This window comes from Hakea prostrata, chromosome 9, assembly GCF_041222555.1.
Source record: "Hakea prostrata isolate BN-2017 chromosome 9, UWA_Hpros_2, whole genome shotgun sequence".
NCBI classification, from domain to species: Eukaryota; Viridiplantae; Streptophyta; class Magnoliopsida; order Proteales; family Proteaceae; genus Hakea; species Hakea prostrata.
This window is the reverse complement of record NC_142608.1, coordinates 22,083,018-22,101,705: the sequence shown is the minus strand read 5'-3', so window position 1 is coordinate 22,101,705 and position 18,688 is coordinate 22,083,018. Positions and strand designations below refer to the sequence as shown.

Sequence of the window (18,688 nt, the reverse complement as noted above, 5' to 3'; positions counted from 1 at the left end):
CATAGCTTTGAGGCCTGCCTTCCTCTCCTCGATACTGTTGAGGGCAAAGAAATTTGTGACTAATTTTGTCGGACCGGGTTGTACCAACTCACCCTCACATGATCGCCTCATCATATCCAGAGAAGTGCTATGATTATAGATGAAATTACTTACCTGCCTAGCCCTCTCCACTATGATTTGGACAATACTGACCTTATCGATGTCCTTTAATATGAAGTATATACAATGAGCTGCACAGGATGTCCAATAGAGACTATACCCAGGTGTATTCATCAATAACTCACCTGCCTTCCTTCTTGAAGTTGGAGCCATGTCGGTGACAATCTGCACCACATTATTCTTCCCAACCTCATCAATAACATCCCGTAGGAGTCCAAATATAAACATGTGGTCTTTTGTCTGGCCAATAGCATCCATAGATTTCAAAAAAATGGTCCTCATGTCACAATATGCATAGAGTTGATGATAGACTTTTTTGTCGAACAGAGTCTATCCATCACACATAACGGTGCATCCATAAGACCCCCACAAGGATCTCAAACTGTCGATGTACTCCTATAGCTCCTCCTTCTCCTCAGTCAGTAAGGTGGTAATCACCTTTCTAGGGGTGGGACCTGCATCTGCAATAGTGTCAATCATATTCTTGTAACATGGACTTTGTGCTATGTTTGCTGGAATAGAACTGCACTACATCCACTTTGCCATTGCCTTCTTCACCTTTTTAGCCATCCCTTTCCATGCACCTATAATCTTGGGCTGCTTGGCCCCCCCTTCCTTTTGAAAATGTTAGGATCCTACTTTAGGATAGGATCTCTCATGTGTGGATAGTCACGTGGTGTCGAATGATTTGTTGTAGGCGGGGACCTTTGACTTTGTGATCGGCTGAACATACCACGTATACCACCCCCATCCCTAGATCCAAATGCTCCAGCCTTAGATCCAAATGCTCTAGCCCCTACAACCTTAGAGGGACCAGCTCTTGTAAATCTAGCTTTGTCCCTCTCATGCTCCTGCAATTGCATCTCCTTGCTCTCAACATCACCCGTCTGATATCCCACTCCTTCTACTCTCTGTTATCAACCGGATCGACATCTTGATCAAAATTTGAGTCAATTTTATACGATGATGGTGCCTGCACCGCCTTGTCCAATGCAACATTCACCCTCTTCTTCTCCTGTTTGTCCTTCCCCTTTGCTTTCTCCATCTCTCTTGCTGCCTTCACTATATTAGCTTGCACCTCAATGCCCATGGCCACATTCTTTGAACTGCTAGTGATGTGATCCTTGAAGCTCCTAATGCCACCTAAGTTCAACTACCACATAAATTACATCTTATCCTACTCTTGTTGCCATCAATGGTAACACAATACTGCTATGCTGGATCAACTCTCCCCCTCACTGCAGCTCCTTGTAGCTATGGATGTCCTTGTCCTTATCCACATTCTTACTGTCCACCTTATAAACCAACTCCTCTCCCATTTCTAGCTGTGATGGCTATTGCATTGAAAATGATTGCATAAGTCATTAAACAATACAAAATAATTTTCTCTATACAAATGAACAATCATGTACCTAGCTTGCAGTTTTTTCCACTTTTCTAAAATACAAAATGTATGTTTAAAATTTATGGCAAAAAAAAAAAGAAGGTTGCCCATATCAAAACCAACAATGAAACCACACGAGCAACACTTGAAAACATTCACATAGCTATTCCATAATTTTCTTAAATTTTCAAAAGCCTTTTCCATAATTTCTCCTAATTTTTTCGCTTTTTCCATAAATATTTATATTTTATATTAATATTTTAATAATTTAAAAAAATAAAATAATAATTTATTAGGTGAAAAAATATTTTGAATCCTTGAGTTTGTAGGTCGGCCCATGGAGATCCACATATGTTTTTTTTGATAACAATACAACACATATACCATGCAAAAAGTAAGCATTTTCAGCAAAGAAAAAATATATGAGCAAATTACACGGCACCCGTTATATTTGGGGCAAAACTCTTGACCACCCACTATTGCCTCATAAATTACATGGCAACCACATGTAAAATTACAAGTTACACAAATTAACTTTGCTGTTAAAATAGATTATGTAATTACCCAAATGCCCCCAGTTTAATTCTCTCATAGCCAACCCTTAGGTGGGTGATGAGAGAATCCCTTCACCCATCTTCTACCTACACCTCATCGGACCACCACCTTCAGAAACCACCCCAATCCTCCCCTTCCGACGACCACCGCCCTCACCGTCCCTACCGAAAAATCCATATCAATCTAGTCAATGAAAGCTGGCACCGAAATTCCCATACATAGTAAGAGGCAAGACTTGTGCTGCATTCATTAAGCCCCCACACCATTTCTCTTACTCTATTCTCCCCCATGCTATCTCTTCCTTTTCGTCCTCTAACCGCCTTGGCCAAGGCGGTTTTGATTCTATCTGTCATGGTACCCTCCCATCCGGTTAAGAAATCGATTTTAAGGTCATGGATTCACAGCCAAGATCGTTGATTTTGGTCTTGCTGTTAAGGTCATGGATTTTGTCTACCACGGTACTCTCCCATGCATTTTGGACTGCTTTTTCACAGCCAAGATTGCTGATTTTGGTCTCACTCGATTGAAAACGGGGAACTTCGATTCTATCACCGTTGAGAATGTCAAAGATGATGCGCCAAAAAGCCAAGGCGAAGAAGGTAGAGGAATCGGAGAATGACGATGGTAGTGGAGGAGGAGACAAGAATGGATCTATAGTTGAAGAGATAGAGGGCATTACTATGGCTTATGATGATTGCAATGCAAGTGTGGAAAACTTGCCAGGCAGTGTCACCGGGATTCCTGATCCTAAAGAGTCACAAGAGACTACCTTTGTTGCAGAGGCATCTCCTTCTGAGATCTTAGACAAGACGAGCCTCTTAGAGCTTAGCGTTGACAATGGGAAGGATATAATTAGTGGCGGCAGGGGAAGCTAGAGGAGAGGAAGGAAGAAGATTGGTTCAAGGAAGGACTGGTGGTGGTGGCAAGAAAATGGTGGAAGTGCTTCTGATTCTAAGGGCATGAAGGATTACATGATGGAGTGGATTGGGAATGAGATTAAGGAGAGACCCTAGAGTGATTGGGTTGCGTCTTCAACCTTTGCTGATGAAGCGACAGAATCGGTGAAGCTCAGTGGGAAATCAACATGGAAGAAACAGAGGCATTTGGAGTGGTGGAGTTCATTGAACGAAGAGAAAACTTTCGTTGACTAGATTGATATGGATTTTCCAACAAGGACAGTGAGGGTGGTGGTGGTTCGGTGAGTTGTAGGTGAAGATGGGTGAAGGGATTCTCCCTTCACCCACCTATAGGTTGGCTGTGAGATAATTAAAATGGGGGGCATATGGATAATTTCATAATCTATTTTAACAGCAAGGTTAACTGTCGGTAACTTATTATTTACATGTGGGTGCCATGTAATTTATGAAGCAATAGTGGGTGGTCAAGAGTTTTGCCACAAATATAGCGGGTGCTGTGTAATTTGCTCAAAATATAATTTTGACCTCGAACACAATTAAATAAATTACATAGCGAAACAAAAAATTCCAATGACGTGAGTTCGTAGATCGGCCTACCGTGTTCAACATACTTTAATTTCATACCTATCCAACAACATTATGGTGGCATGCATTTTGGAAAGAAAAAAAGTTTGGAGAATAATGGTTACCTCTCAAATAAAAAAAACTCCACAAAACTCTTAAATCTGTATGAAATCCTGCTTGATTGTTACAAACAATGCTATACTATCAAGAATGAGGCGAGATCTACTGCTTTATGTCGAAGATTGAAGGAAATATGACAAGAATGCAAGAAGTAGAAGAGAGAAGGTCTAGGAGCTCTAGAGAAGAAGGGAAATTTAGGAAAAATAGGTTGGAAATTCATGGATAAATCAGCAAAATTTCAGTTTATGTTGCCGAAAATGTCGATATTTTTGGCGATTTATCATGAAATATCGCCGATATCTCAGAGATATCATGGCGGTTTCGATTTCACTTTTAAAATTTTGCCATATGCCGAACCGGCAGAAATTTAGTGAATTTCGGCTGATATTTGCCGAAATGTTTTTTCATTCTTACATTAGAATTTCAGATAACTCTCTTCTATACTCCCCCTTTTTCTCCTGATGAGATTAAGTGAACCTTGTTCCAATGACGGACACCAGGGCTCTTGGATATGATGGGCTCCCTACTAGATTCTTTCAAAGGCATTGGGACATTATTGGCAATGACCTCACCCTTGCTGTACATCTTTCATGAAAATTATATAAATAAAACCATTATCTCCCTAATTCCCAAGAGAACCTATCCTCAGGATGTCTCTCACTTTATCTTACTCACGAGTATTTACACTTCATGTGCAAATCTGAATCAAAATCTAGAAATAAAGCTCCTAAGCTGGATCTTTGTAAGGCCTATAACAAAATTGAGTGGTCATACATTGAACACAGTTTGAGACATCTGGGGTTTGATGCTAGATTGGTTCAATGGATTATGCAATGCATCATCACTATTGAATACCAAATCAAAATAAATAGTGCCCTTTATAGGAATACTGTGAAACAAAGAGGAATTAGACAAGGCTGCCCATGAAGTCCCTACATTTTTATCCTCTGCCAAGAGACTCTCTCACAAAGGCTTAGTTCCAACATGGGGATTCTCAGGCTACCTGCCTTTAGGCTCTCCTGCTTTGCCTCGGAGATTAACCATCTATTTTTTTGCAGATGATAGCGTGATCTTCTCCCTGGAATCCATCTCCAATGTATCACAAATTAATATTTTATTGCAAGATTATGAACAAGTCTTTGACCTCCACATCAATCCAAAAATATCTGATGTTTTGTTTAGCACCAAAATTTCACATGACCTCAGGACTGATGTATTCTCTACTTTTGATATTAAAGAGGTTAACTCTCATCGATCTTATCTGGGTGTTCGCTCCTCTATTGGGAAATCTAAAGTGTAGACCTTTTCTTTCATTTTGGAGTGTCTAGATTCTAAATTGTCTAGGTGGAAGAAAATATTGCTATCCCAGCTGGGAAAGATATTTTAAAGCAGTAACATTTGCCCTCCCTGTCTATGCTATGTCATGTTTTGTCATACCCAATGAACTTTTCAATCGAATGAATCTAGGAATTCGACAATTTTGGTAAAAAAATGATCAGGGTAGGGGAATTCATTGGGTTAATGGGAAATCCTGTGTAAAGGCAAAAGATATGAAGGCCAGGGGTTTAGAGATGTACATTGTTTCAACAAAGCTCTCCTTGCCAAACAAAGTTGGAGACTCTTCCCAATCCAAATTCAATACGGGCCTAGGTAATGTGTCACATCCACCCAACCGGTATCCAATCAAACCGAATACTAGGGGTGTCAATTTTCAACCTGAACTGGCCCGAACCGAATCTTAATGGGCCATGTTTGGGTTGAGGGTCCTCAGCCATAACGGTTTTGGGCTGGGTCGGGCCAGCTCGTGTGCGGCCCTCTAGCCTGAACCACAACCTGTTAGTATAAATTAAAATAAAAATATAAAATGAAGTAATGAACCAATGAACCATTGAATTTGAAAAGTAATAACCCTTACAACCTTACAGTTTCACATTCTTTTAATTTCAAATTTCGTTTAATTTAAAGTTTTATCAAATCCTTTCTTTTCATTTAATTTTAAGTTTTACCGTTTTAACTTTTATGGTTACAGTTTCACTGTTTCACAAATCAGAGTTTCACTTTCACTTTCCCTGTTTCTCATTTTACCTTCTCTCCTGACTCTTGTTCATCCTCTTGGCGACGACGACTCCAATAGCAGCAAGTGTGCCGACGACTGTGTAGGTTGTGCTCGACTGCTTTTGTAGTCTTTATCTTCTTCACTTCTTGTTTCTTGTTTCTTCTTTCTCTCGCCCTTCATCTCCTCGTTGATTAATGGCAACTCCAGCAGCAGCAAGCAAGCAACGACGACGATTCTGCTCTACTACTCTTCAGTCTTCAGTCTTCATCTTCTTGACTTCTTGGTTCTTCTTTCTCTCTCTCTCTCTCTCTCTCTCTCTCTCTCTCTCTCTCTCTCTCTCTCTCTCTCTCTCTCTCTTCATCTCCTCGGCGATTCCAGGTTCACAATCACATATTGCCGGTTTTTCTTGCCAACGGTCACAGATTCACAGACCATCTGACCATCATATGTTTTTATTTTTATTTACTAATTTGATAAAAAGAGGTCATATTTTGAAAATGGCACACTAATTGAAACGTAGGCCAAAATTTTCTTCAAAGAAATGAAAACTAAATTCAATGTTCAAACCAATCACAGAAATACATAATCATCCTCAACCTCAAGCATACAATTTGTCTAAATAAAATAATAAAGTTTAGTGACAGCAGTGAGTGGTGATGATCCTGAATTGAATGAGGTTAACAAATAAGATTGTTAGTTTTCCACAAAAGTCTGATTTTGAACCTTATTACCTTAATGATGAATAGTCTAACCCACTCTCAATCTCAATATATACTCATTATATTCTTGATATGTTGCAATTGAACACTTGAACACACCGATGAAAAAAAAGAGAGGTTAAAAACAATAGCTTTCTACAATTCTACCCAAAAAGTTAAAAATAGAGGGGGGGGGGGGGAAACAATATCTTACATTCTTACTTCACAAAATGCTAATATCTTAAAAGGGGAAAAAAGGGGGAACTCCATCCAACATCTTATTTCACTTGGATCCATCATTTGCATCTTCAAAGACACATTTGGACCCCTCTTATGACGTTTCCCTACAATTGAATTCCAATATATGAGAAACAAATCAAAGGCACATAATCTAAATAAATAAAAAATTATAAACATATCAAAAGCATCCTCATTCAGAGTTGCAGTGCTTAAAGAAGGAACAAAATCCAATGGATCCATTAAAAGTCACAAGGTGAAACACTAACAAAGAAAAACTTGTAGATGTATATCATTATATTATCATTAGACATTCAATTAGTAATAATAGGCAACTATAAAAGACATTAAAATAGCAAGCAACTAGAATAAGATGTTGAGTGAGTTGTATCAATGAAGGAAAATCTAAATATGATATCTTGCACACAAAACAAAGGCATTAGGAAACTTTGAATATAAGATTAATTTGGAAAATGAAATACTAAAGATAATAAACTACTTACAACTGAAAAACAAAACACAAACCAACCAACAAAAATGCATCTGATCATATTCTAATTTAAAATTTGGTTTGTATTGAGCAACTCCACAGGGGTGTCAACTATTGTTCCATCCACATCTGTCTTTGTCTAATTAAAACTGTGATCACCAACAACCATTTGTTCAATATTTTGACTATTTAAAAGGAAAAGTTGCTGGTATGTTTGACTTGTATCTTCAGTGACATCACCTTTCATATCATAATTATCATGAACTGATGATTTTAGAGCAACCAACCAATCAGGCCTCAAAGGGTCTAGTGCATAAACACTTGCTTTTCTTGTGTAGGGAAGACAAATGGGTCATCCATCTTATTTTTGCCATAATGCATCAAATAATTAAAGTTGACATAGGTAAACCCAATATCATTTTTCTTCACTCTTCTCTCAATATTAGCCCAATCACAACGAAATAAAACAACTATGAGATTTGCTGAATATTCTATCTCAATAACTACATTTATTATGTCACAATAAGCAACTTTTCCTTCAACATGCCTTGGATCTTTACTACTAATAACACTATGAGTTATTGTTGTTACCAAGATACCACTATTTTGAGTTCTTCGCCTCTTTTCATGATCCTTTGTGTGAAACATTATGCCATTAATAATATAAACATTGTAGCTTTTGTATTCTCAACTTGGACCATTAGCCAACCATCTAATGTTGTCAGGTACCTCTTCCCCATGTTGGCATAAAAGATCAACCTACCGAATACAAAACTTATTTGTTATTTGTATAACTAACTTGCAATTAATCTATTAGAATTATCTACTATTAGAATCATTACACTTACTTGGTCTCTAAACCACTTTGGAAATGATTCTGCATGTACTTTCAATTTGGCTTGCTCATGTACTTTATGACCCATCTTTCTTTTATGTTCTTGAAGATGTTGCCTATAAAATATAATATTAATAGCATGTTGCTCAATATAGTCATTAATATGAAAAGTTATAATAAAGTAATATATGCATTTACTCTCGACACATCTTAATGTCGTCATAATGGATCAACACATATCGATGAACCTAAATTAATTCTTTTGGTTCTAACCAGAGCACCTTAAGCTTTCCAAGTAGTCTACCGGAGCATGAGAACATAGAAGACTTGTTTGTTTCCATTTTCCCATCATCATCATTCCTTATTAGACGATTTACTAATGTTTCCACACCTCCCAAATACCTGGAACAAAAGATTAGGCATTCATCTACAATGTATCCTTATGCAATGGAACCTTTTGGTCGATCTGCATTTTGCACATGGTCTTTAAGTCTTTTGTTAAATCTATTTAAATAAAAACATATACATAATTTATTCCACATTCTCGTAGTTAAGCTTAAAAGATTAGATAAAAATACATCATGTGTAATATTATCTAACCTTTCAAAATGATACATTCATCGGTAATGTACTAATCCACCTAACAATACTTCTATGGTAAATGAATGAGAAGATGTACCATTACATCAAAGAATGATGGAGGAAAAATCATCTAAAGTTGGCAAAGTGTTTCTGCAATACTTGATTCAAGTTTCTTAAAGTCTTCTGCTTTACCAACTTTAGAACCACAAACACCTAAAGAACCCACATATTGCAATCAATACCAACCTAACATGCTTTGGCAATATATTTCATAATGCCAAAGGAAGTAGTTGTTGTATAAGAACATGATAATCATGACTCTTTGTACAAAAAATATTTCTTTCTTTAAGATTCACACAGCGTGAGATATTACTAGTATAACTATCTGGTACCTTTAATCCCTTTAGGGTAGTGTAAAACATGTCTTTGTCTTCCTTTGACAACGTGTAGCATGCAGGAGGTATTAACATTTTATTAGTCCTCCCCTCAATCATTTGTGGATGGAAAGTTGGTCGAATTCCCATTTCTTTCAAATCTAGACGAGCTTTGATGTGATCCTTAGTTTTATCTTTAATGTCCAACAATGTATAAATAATGTTGTCATATATATTCTTTTATATATGCATTACATCTAGATTGTGGCAGAGTAGATTATCTTTCCAATATGGTAATTGAAAGAATATACTTTTTTTCTTCCAACTCAAAGGCAATGGCTTATACTAAACTCGAGCTCTTTTTCTCCTTTTGCCATCATTCTCCTCAGGATCCTTACCAAATACAGGAAAATCAACACCCTCTAACTGGTTTAACTCTAGAACTCTTGAAGGAGGTTGGGATGCATCCATATACTCTGTTGATCTATTAAAACATCTCTTATCTTTTCGAAATTTATAATTTGAGGGAAGGAACCGATGATGGCCTAAGTAACAATACTTTCCACCATGTTTTAATCAAGCTGACTCCTTAAACTCATTGCAACAAGGGCAAGAAAATGCACTGTTTGTGCTCCAATATGATATATTAACATATGTTGAAAAATCATTTATAGTCCACAAAAGACATGCACGCAGTCGAAATGATTCTTTCTTATATGCATCATAGGTGTCAACCTAAGTTTCCACAGTTCTTTCAACTCATATATTAAAGGTTGTAAAATACATCAATATCATTACCAGGCTCTTTGGGTTTAGGAATCAACAACGTCAACAAAAAAGACGTTTGTTTCATACACCCATGGTAGCAAGTTGTATGGGACCACAATAACGGGCCATGTGCTATAACTTTTACCATTTCTTAAACTAAAATGATTAAATCCATCACTTGCCAGGCCGAGTCTAACATTCCGTTGGTCTTCACTAAATGATGGTTCTTTTATATCAAAATCTTTCCAAGCTTTTGAATCTACATATGATACATTTTTCCATCATCAATACGATGTTCCTTATGCCAAACCATAGCAGATGATGTTTCTGATGACATGTATAATCTCTGCAATCTTGGTTTTAATGGAAAGTAGCGTAATGTTTTTGTAGGAACTTTTTCATTATTAGGATAATATCTTGAAGTGCCACATTTTACACATGATCTAGCATTGGATGTCTCATTCAAGTACAACACACGATCATTAGGGCATGCATCAATATTTTTATAAGTAAACCCTAGGTTCTTAATTATCTTCTTTGCATCATATAGTGACTTTGGTAGAACATTATATTCTAGAAGTGCTTTCTTTAATACATCCAACAATAAAGACAACTTGGTGAATTCCTTGTTTCTAGGATATAATTCCATCTCTGCATCTTGCACCAATATTTCAAGTTTATCTACATCATTATTTACATCCAGTGTGGCATTAACCCCCACTCCTCAAGACATATTATCCCCAGATGCATCATGTAACATGTTATGCATGTTATCAATATTGTTATCTTCTTCAACATTTACTTGATTGTTGTCTTCTTCAATATTTGCAAATTCTTCTTCATGAAAACACCAAATTGTAAAGTTTCATATAATTCCAACACATATCATATGATCAAACATTTCAGCTCGTGTTTTTGGCAATCGATTATTGCAATTTATACACACTTGCAACCTTTTCCAAAGTGGGTACTTGTGAAAATGCAAACTCCAAGAATTGTTTGACACCCTCTATATATTCTTTTTTGACATGGTATCCAAGGTCCCGTGATTGTGTAATCCAATGCCTATCCATTTAATGAAACTAGAATAAAATATGAATATCTCAGATATGTATAAATAAAAACCCGTACGTACATGTATACCTTAACTTTATCATTAGATATTCAATTGAGACGCATTAAAGTTGACATACAACCAAGAGACCTCAGAGAAAGTATATCATTTTAAATTTATCACATCTAGATCATAAAGATAGCATCCTAGATTTAAAATTGACGTATAACTATTAGTGGCAACACAAAGAGCAAGCCATAACTGCCATAATGATGACATAGTGATTTAAAGTTGATTCAAAATGCTGGTATAAATTGTGATTATTGTGGTCCTAGTGTAGTTTATTAAGAAAGGTTTTTCCATTCTTCCCTTCAACACAAAATTTATTCAATTGACAATTCAAGATTGATGAGTGCTAGCTAGCTTGTCTTGAGACTAAACAAAAGGTTTATTATGAATTACCAATGTAGTTAACATGAACAGTAGAACAAGAACAGTATCAGTATGAAAAAGGCATTCCCTAATCTACATAAGCATACAGGGCATCTTCCTGCCATTGATTAATTGCACTAACCTATTGTTAATCATGCAATCAAAAAAACCCCAAATAACTTGTAACATGGAGCTAAATTTGCTGGGTAAGAGATACCATGTTCAGCCAGATAGATAATAAACTTAATTGTACAACGAGTTAATTGAAGGTTGGTTCCTATTGAAGGGGCAAAATAATTTATTGTCATATGGATTTATGGTCCCAAGCATGTTATTTTTATTATATCATCTAATACTTACAGCACACGTAGTAATGTCCCCACAAAATAAGTTATAAGCTAAGGTACACTACAAAGTAATTAACAATAAAATAGGTATATAACTTCTAAGCATGCCCCCTTATCAATGGAAGACATAGGAGCTCTGTTATACAATTGTGCATATGAGCTATGTAATAAACGTATTAAATGAATCTACTAAATTTATTCCATTCATCTTATTACCATGTTGGTCTTCTGGATTTATCATGATTATGGTACCATACCATGCATATATGCATGCATGGGGGGCCCTGGGATGAATCTTGATATGGTCCACAAATGATGGAATGAAAATCATGTTGTCTTTTATGGTCTTGACCCTGCCAGATTGTTCCCATTAGTTCACTATGGCCCATATGAGAGTCCTAGAAGTGATGTATCATGGTCTCATGGGCATGTTTCCAATTTTTTTTTTTTTTTTTGGCATGTTTCCAACAACTACTAGAGATTGAGTAAAGGAAAAAGAGAGAAATAGTACTATAGAAAAAGGATACCTGGATGATGTATGTTTCATACATGGGTTAAGTATACGGGTAGAGAAGTCAAAAAAGAGAAGACGACATTAGTGAGGTGGTTTCATATAAGACATTCATAATGGGTTCATACAAATCTGTTCCTCTCTCTCTCTCTCTCTCTCTAGTCCCTGGGGAAGATGATCTGCTGCTAGTTTTGCATTCCTGATTCATGTAAAGCAGCAGTGCTACAGAATGAGAAGAGAAAAAGGTTGCAACAGGTAGTACAAGAGCCACAAAAGAGAAGAAGGAAATCAATTAACCTGAATTGTTATTTAACTGAGTGTCTAACTGTATATTCTTAAGAGCTTGTCCTGGAGTGGCAGAAGGTCTCATCTTGGAACTTCTTTCTGAAGATTTGTTACTCCAACAAGATCCTCAATTTGGATAACGTTATTCAGAGGTTTTCCCAGCGGGAGTTGCAGGTTGAAATCTGGTGCGACAACAAAGTGGTTTGACATGACTTGCAAGTGGTTAAAAGGGATGTGGGAGAAGTGAAGCTGATTCTACAACAGGAACAAAACGTTGGTGTGGTGGGTTCTCTAAGGAACTTGGGTTTGTTTACCATTCGTGAAATTCCTGATGTTGCTGTTGGATTCAAAATACCTCTAGAAGAATTGAAGATTGAATTGTTTAAAGAAGATTTGACTGTGCTTGGACTATGTGCTCCTGGTGGATGTGGGAAGTCCACTTTAGCTGCCATGCTTTGCCGAGACAGAGAAGTAGGAGGTAAGACATGAACTCCCACTTATTGTACGTTTTTCTCCTGATTTATGAACAGACTGTTTACACATTATGACTTTCTTATATTCTAATTGGTGCAGAGATATTCAAGGATCAAATATTCTTTGTAACTGTTTCAATGACTCCTACATTAAAGATACTACCTAGACTACTCAAAGAAATCAGGAAAGTCACCCATTTTCACTTTAATTTGGAGGTCAAAACACCCAAGAATCTAAAGATTTTACATGTCAAACATGGGTTTATGATTCAATCTTCTACAAAATATACATGGATCTAACATATGTGTAGTGACACAAGTCTTTGCTTCAGAGAGTTTGGGGTATAAGTTTGAATCAATTTTGATATGTGGATCAAATTGGAAATGTTTCAGGTTGGGTTTCTGACAGTTAAGTTATATCCTAGTACAGAAATCTTGTTTAACCTCATCATATATTGCCAAATCGAGGTTAAGTTAAAAAATAAATAAATAAATAAAAGTCAGATGACTAATTGTGTGCATTAGATAAAAAAAAATTGCACTGGCAACCCCAAAATGGGGACGTTAAAGCCACGACAACCCCACTTTATGTTTAAAAAGCACATAGACCCCAAAATTGGATTTTCATTGGATATATTTATCAAATTTATCACGAAAAAAAATTAAATTACTGTTAATTTTCAAAAATATCCCTATAATAAACAGTGTTTGAAAGGTTTTCAATGACAAATTGGACAAATATATCTAATGAAAATCCAATTTTTGGGTCTTTGTGCTTTTTAACGTAAAGTTGGGTGTCAGTGCTTTGAGGCCTCCATTTTGGGGTGCCGTGCAATTTGCTCTTAGATAAATATAGCAGAAGACTATTTCGCAAGCTCAGCTACAAGAGAATTGTCTTCATTCCCAATAGTGAGGTGGCCTACCCGATCGAAATACAACATGACTTGGAGATGGATGCCACAGGTAGACCATGGTACAGATGGGGCTGATAGAGGGTCTGTTGGGTTTTAGGTAAAGGCAGTGGCTGTTGCCTTTGGGTTGTAATTATAGATGATGAGTGTCTAACTGTATATTCTTCTAGTTGTAAAGGAAGATGCTATTGAGTTCAGCTGGGTAACATATAGTATAGACCATCAGCAGCAACTGGAAGTTCTTTCTCTTATTCTCTACCGAAGTAGCAACGCAATTTATTTATTTTCTTAATGTTTTTGTTTGGGGGTTACAGTTCCACTAACAACTCAACCATGCCATGCGGGAGAACACACAATGTGCAGCAAGAAACGGTAGCCATTGCCCATAGGCGCTTAAATGGAATTGGTTATCGTTGCTCTTTGAAAGGAAATTGCAACATTCACACAAATCTACATCTATATGATGCAAAATAGTGTAAAATTTCAAAGACATTTCTATTAAATATAAAGAATTTCAACTAACAATTTATACAAGCAATGTCAAACAAATATAAAACATTCCCGCTCCAAAAGGCTAGCAGAAAGGTAAGCAATTATCTGAATGGAAAAATAGAGAAGAAAATTATTGGTGGGAAAGGCACAAACTTAGTAGAAAAAGAAGCTTTAAATCAATTGCTATTAAATATGATACAAGAAATCAATACTTTTAAGTAAATGAAACTTTCTATTGAAAACCTCCTGCAATTGCTTATTAAATACTACATTTGTCCACACATAGATATATAAAATAAGCAAAAATGCAGATAAACTAAACCAATAGATGGCAAACCTATTATCTGTTCGACACTACATACATCGAATCAATTAAAAAAAAAAAAACAAACACATAACATCCCTCAAAATGGAGCATTAATTGAAATAAGCAAACACATAACCAGTCTCTTCTTAGCTGAGATTCAGCGAGCGAGAGCAAGAGATAGGGCCAGAGAACCGAGCTAACTATCTTCTGATCCTAGTCCAAAAGCAAACCGCTAAAGAAAAGCCTCCTTTTGAAAAACGTAGGGATTGCGAGAGCTAGAGATCCGAGCAAAATAAGATTTTCTGAGGAACCAAATCTGCGACATTGATGCATTAAGATTGAAACCAAAGTTAAAATACAAAGGAGAGCACAGCTTAAAAGAGTAATAAATTTCCATAGTTAGGAAAAACCAATCCTTTTCTTACCAAGTTAGTAGTATTCAATGCTTCACATACTACCTCTAAAGGTATGATGTTCAGCTCATTGGTCGTTGTTCAAGGATTGCTCGCTGCAAAAATATCGAACAGTGCTAGGGCTGGTTGAAAGGAACAACATTTCATGGAATCAAACGGGTACCTAGAAAAAAAAATGAGAACTCAAAAAATAAAGCAGATAAAGGAGAAATTTGATTGGAAGCAACGGGCGTGCATACCTCAGGAACTTGGGGCCATCATGAAGGATAGGTGTAAGAGTGTCTTCCTCCAATGGCTCATAGTTCTTTTTTTTTTTTTTTTTTTTTAACAACTCATACCTGTCAAACCCTAATCATCTCATAAGATCTAATAAAACCTTAAATGGTGAAGTGGAAAACAGAGGACATTTCATTGTCCTCCCAAGTAGTAAAAGAGAGAGAGAGAGAGAGAGATGTACAAAAGATATCAAATCTTGAGAGAATGAGGAAAAATAATTGAATCCGATGAAAATATGAGATATATTACCACCTATCTCCAGAGCCCGAAGAAAAGAAACAGTTAAAAAAAGATCAAAAGCTCCATTGCTGCTCCAAAGTTGCAGAAAAGACTTCACCAAGAGAGAAACAAAGATTGAAAGCTGAAAATCCTCAATAACCAGAAGACGAGAACAAGAAAATCGCGCAGAAGAACACTTAGAGATCGACTGTAAAGGTTCTTTCAACTCTTCGTCTTCCCAAAATCGGGAGTGAAAATAGTTTGGGAACACGGCCGCGCGGGTTTGGGCAGGAAGAGTTTCGGAGAAGGTGGCGGTATATTTTCAGGTTTTTACCGGCGGTTCCAAAAATCCAACGCAAATTAGGGTTATTCACAGCGGTTCTACCAAACCGCTAGAAATTTTCTAATATTCACTAGCATTTAGAGATAAAACGTGACTAATATTCTTATAGTTACCGACGGTTTCCAATAACCGCCACTAAATTTGTGTTTCTCTCATTCCACCCCAATCTCTCATTGGCATCGGGCGAGACTGTTTGGTTTGACTAATTAGTGGCGGTTTTTTCCAAACCGCCACTAATTAAAATCACCAATTCCCCTTTTTCTTGTAGTGTATTCTGGAGACCCACTTATCGGACAGTTATTTGTCTCAAGCCAATCATCCCATTGATCCACAAGGGGATAGAGAGAGAGAGAGAGAGAATTACAACCCCCTTATAAAGCTACCAGCCCAGCACCCTCCCCCCCACACCTAATTTCACATATTATGAAACACCATTGAGTTGAAACCCTACATCAGCATGGTCATCTATTTCACTGTTTCACCCTTCTCAATTCCTTCTGGATATTTTGACTTTACTTCATTTATGTATTCAAGATGATGATATGTTGGAGCAGTGGTTCACCATGTTTCCGTCATCTCAAATTCCCATTTATTGTCCATGTTGTCTACCTTACAGGCGAATGGCGTACTTCTGTTCATTCATACATTACTCTAGTTTTCCTGTTTGCATTTGCATGCAACCCTCAGAACTATTACTTGATTTCTCAGTAAAAGAAATAAGATCCTTTGCTGCCTCTTTCAACACGATGGGATGTTTCAAGAAGTTTCAAGAAGTTTCAATAGTAATAGTCCATTACTTTTTTTTTTTTTTTTTTGGGTAAACATAGTAATAGTACATTACAAAGAGTCTCTCTCGGGATAAGAAAAGCCGCAGAACAACCACAATCATAAACTTCCTCATTGAAACTTGTAGGGCAATCAAATTCCAATCGGATCGCCTTAAACCCATCTTCTTCTTCTAACCCAAAAATTAGACCCATTAAAACATTTTTGAGGCCCGAATTGGTAATTGGCGAAGAAATTGCAGTTGCACATTTTGTTAAGAAGAAAAAGAGTCATAAAACAACAGGACAAATTGGTCTTTTGAAGTTAAAACCAATAGAAAAGTTGGGTACAGCCATTTTTGCATTTTAGTTCATGCCTATGCATAATGGACAAGACTTCTCAGGGGCAAGCTTGCAGCATCGACGCGGCTATGCAGAATCGTCATCTGCATTGTTGACCCTGTCACACTCGTCTATCCATTCGCTGTATCTGCAGACCAGACACCCCAAATTATAAGATTTAAGTGAATGCCAAATATAATGCAAAATCATTTGTGTGGAAAACTATTTAACTGAATCAAAAGCTGAACTTAACTCACATGTCAATGGGTTCGGTCAAGGCTGAAAAAGCCAATAGCAAAGAATCAATTAGTTCTGTGATTCAACCAAAGATTATAATGCAAACTACAATAATCTGGAATAAAAAATAATATAAAAAAAGCAGATAGAAAACATTTTTATTTTTGGGGGGGGGGGGGGGGGAAAGACACTTGATTCCTTTCCAGTGTGGAATTACTGTATTAGTGTATCTAAAGTGCAAGGCTATGTAACTGTTTCGATTTACATTTGACCCTCCCCAGAGACGAAGCTAAATGTGGGAGCCATGTCTAGCCTATGGGTAAGATAGTAGAAGGCTGAGATTGAGCAGTTCAACAGCAATGGCATCAACCACTGACTGAGTAAATGCTACTCCTTCGCAATAATTTGTATCACCCACGCCAAAATTCAAAATGCTCAGCTGTGGACAAAAAAGGGTTCTACGTCAATATTGTTGTGTGTGCATGTGAGTGCGTGCGTGTGCTGTGCATGAGTGGGAATGCATGTTCACGTCTTCTGAGGGGCTTGCATCTTCTGCTATATACATACCATTGACAACCATGCTGAAGCTCTCTCGACATATTCGGCAGACAGCTTCTCCAATGGCATTCTTTCTATCACTGCAACCAGATACAGTTTTGCTCATAACAATCAAAGCATGTTCAACTTTGTAGAACAAAAATTACAATTCAAGCACCTGTGTTGGAAATAAAATTTGGGATGTAAAAGTGTGCTAGGTAGTAGCAGGAAGGCAGGTCCCAAGTGAACCCAATCCGATACAGTTACAACATCCTAGCAACCCTAACATGGCCAGACAGAGAACACCCTCCCCCATCCCTCCAAAAAACAAAAAATAGCTGTGACTCTTCTACTTATTCAGGTTCAAGGTTATACCATGAATAAGAGATGCCCATTGCCAAAACAGGCAGATTCACGGTAGGTGGGCTTGGCAGCATATCTACCCTTTGGCAAAGCCCCACAAGATTCAGTAGATCTAGGTCAATTTCATGTTTTATATGGAAGACAAAAATGGGAGAAAGAAAGTGCAGTTGCATACTTTGAGCATAACTGTCAACTTACATTTTACATTCAACGCTGCTGCCATGATTGCAAAAAGGGCAGGTGAAAACAGTATCGAGCTTGTTCATTCTCTTCCTTGGAGGTGGCTTCACCCTTGACTTCCTTTTCCCCATTTTTTCACACAAGCTTCAGTAGCACTGGCACAACTCACATGTTATCACACCAGCAGTAGCAATTCATCATTCCATATCAAAATCATCTTATTTTGTGCGAAAATCATATATTGTATTTCTATATCAGAGAAGATGTTAGTTCCATTATAAATATATATAAATAACCCAATATAATAGTTGAACCCATCTTATCCTAATTTTCTTCTTTGTATTTAATATATCTTCTCTATTTTGTAACAAACCTAATTTTCTTTCTTTTTTTTCCCAATATATGACATATTTAATTGGCACTACATTGGCAGTGTGGTCAGATCCTCCAAGTGACATCTCTC

At 36.9% G+C, this 18,688-nt stretch overlaps 1 protein-coding gene across 1 annotated transcript; it reads right to left on the bottom strand.

Annotated features, from left to right (window-relative positions):
• Window positions 1-16,995: 16,995 nt before the first annotated feature.
• LOC149005007 (transcription elongation factor 1 homolog) lies at window positions 16,996-18,356 on the bottom strand. The gene is made up of 4 exons (XM_089136073.1): window positions 18,244-18,356; window positions 17,713-17,783; window positions 17,166-17,187; window positions 16,996-17,056 (listed from the first exon to the last, which is right to left on the bottom strand). The coding sequence occupies exons 1-4, from the start codon at window positions 18,354-18,356 to the stop codon at window positions 16,996-16,998; spliced, it is 267 nt and encodes an 88-aa protein (XP_088992199.1).
• Window positions 18,357-18,688: the final 332 nt, after the last annotated feature.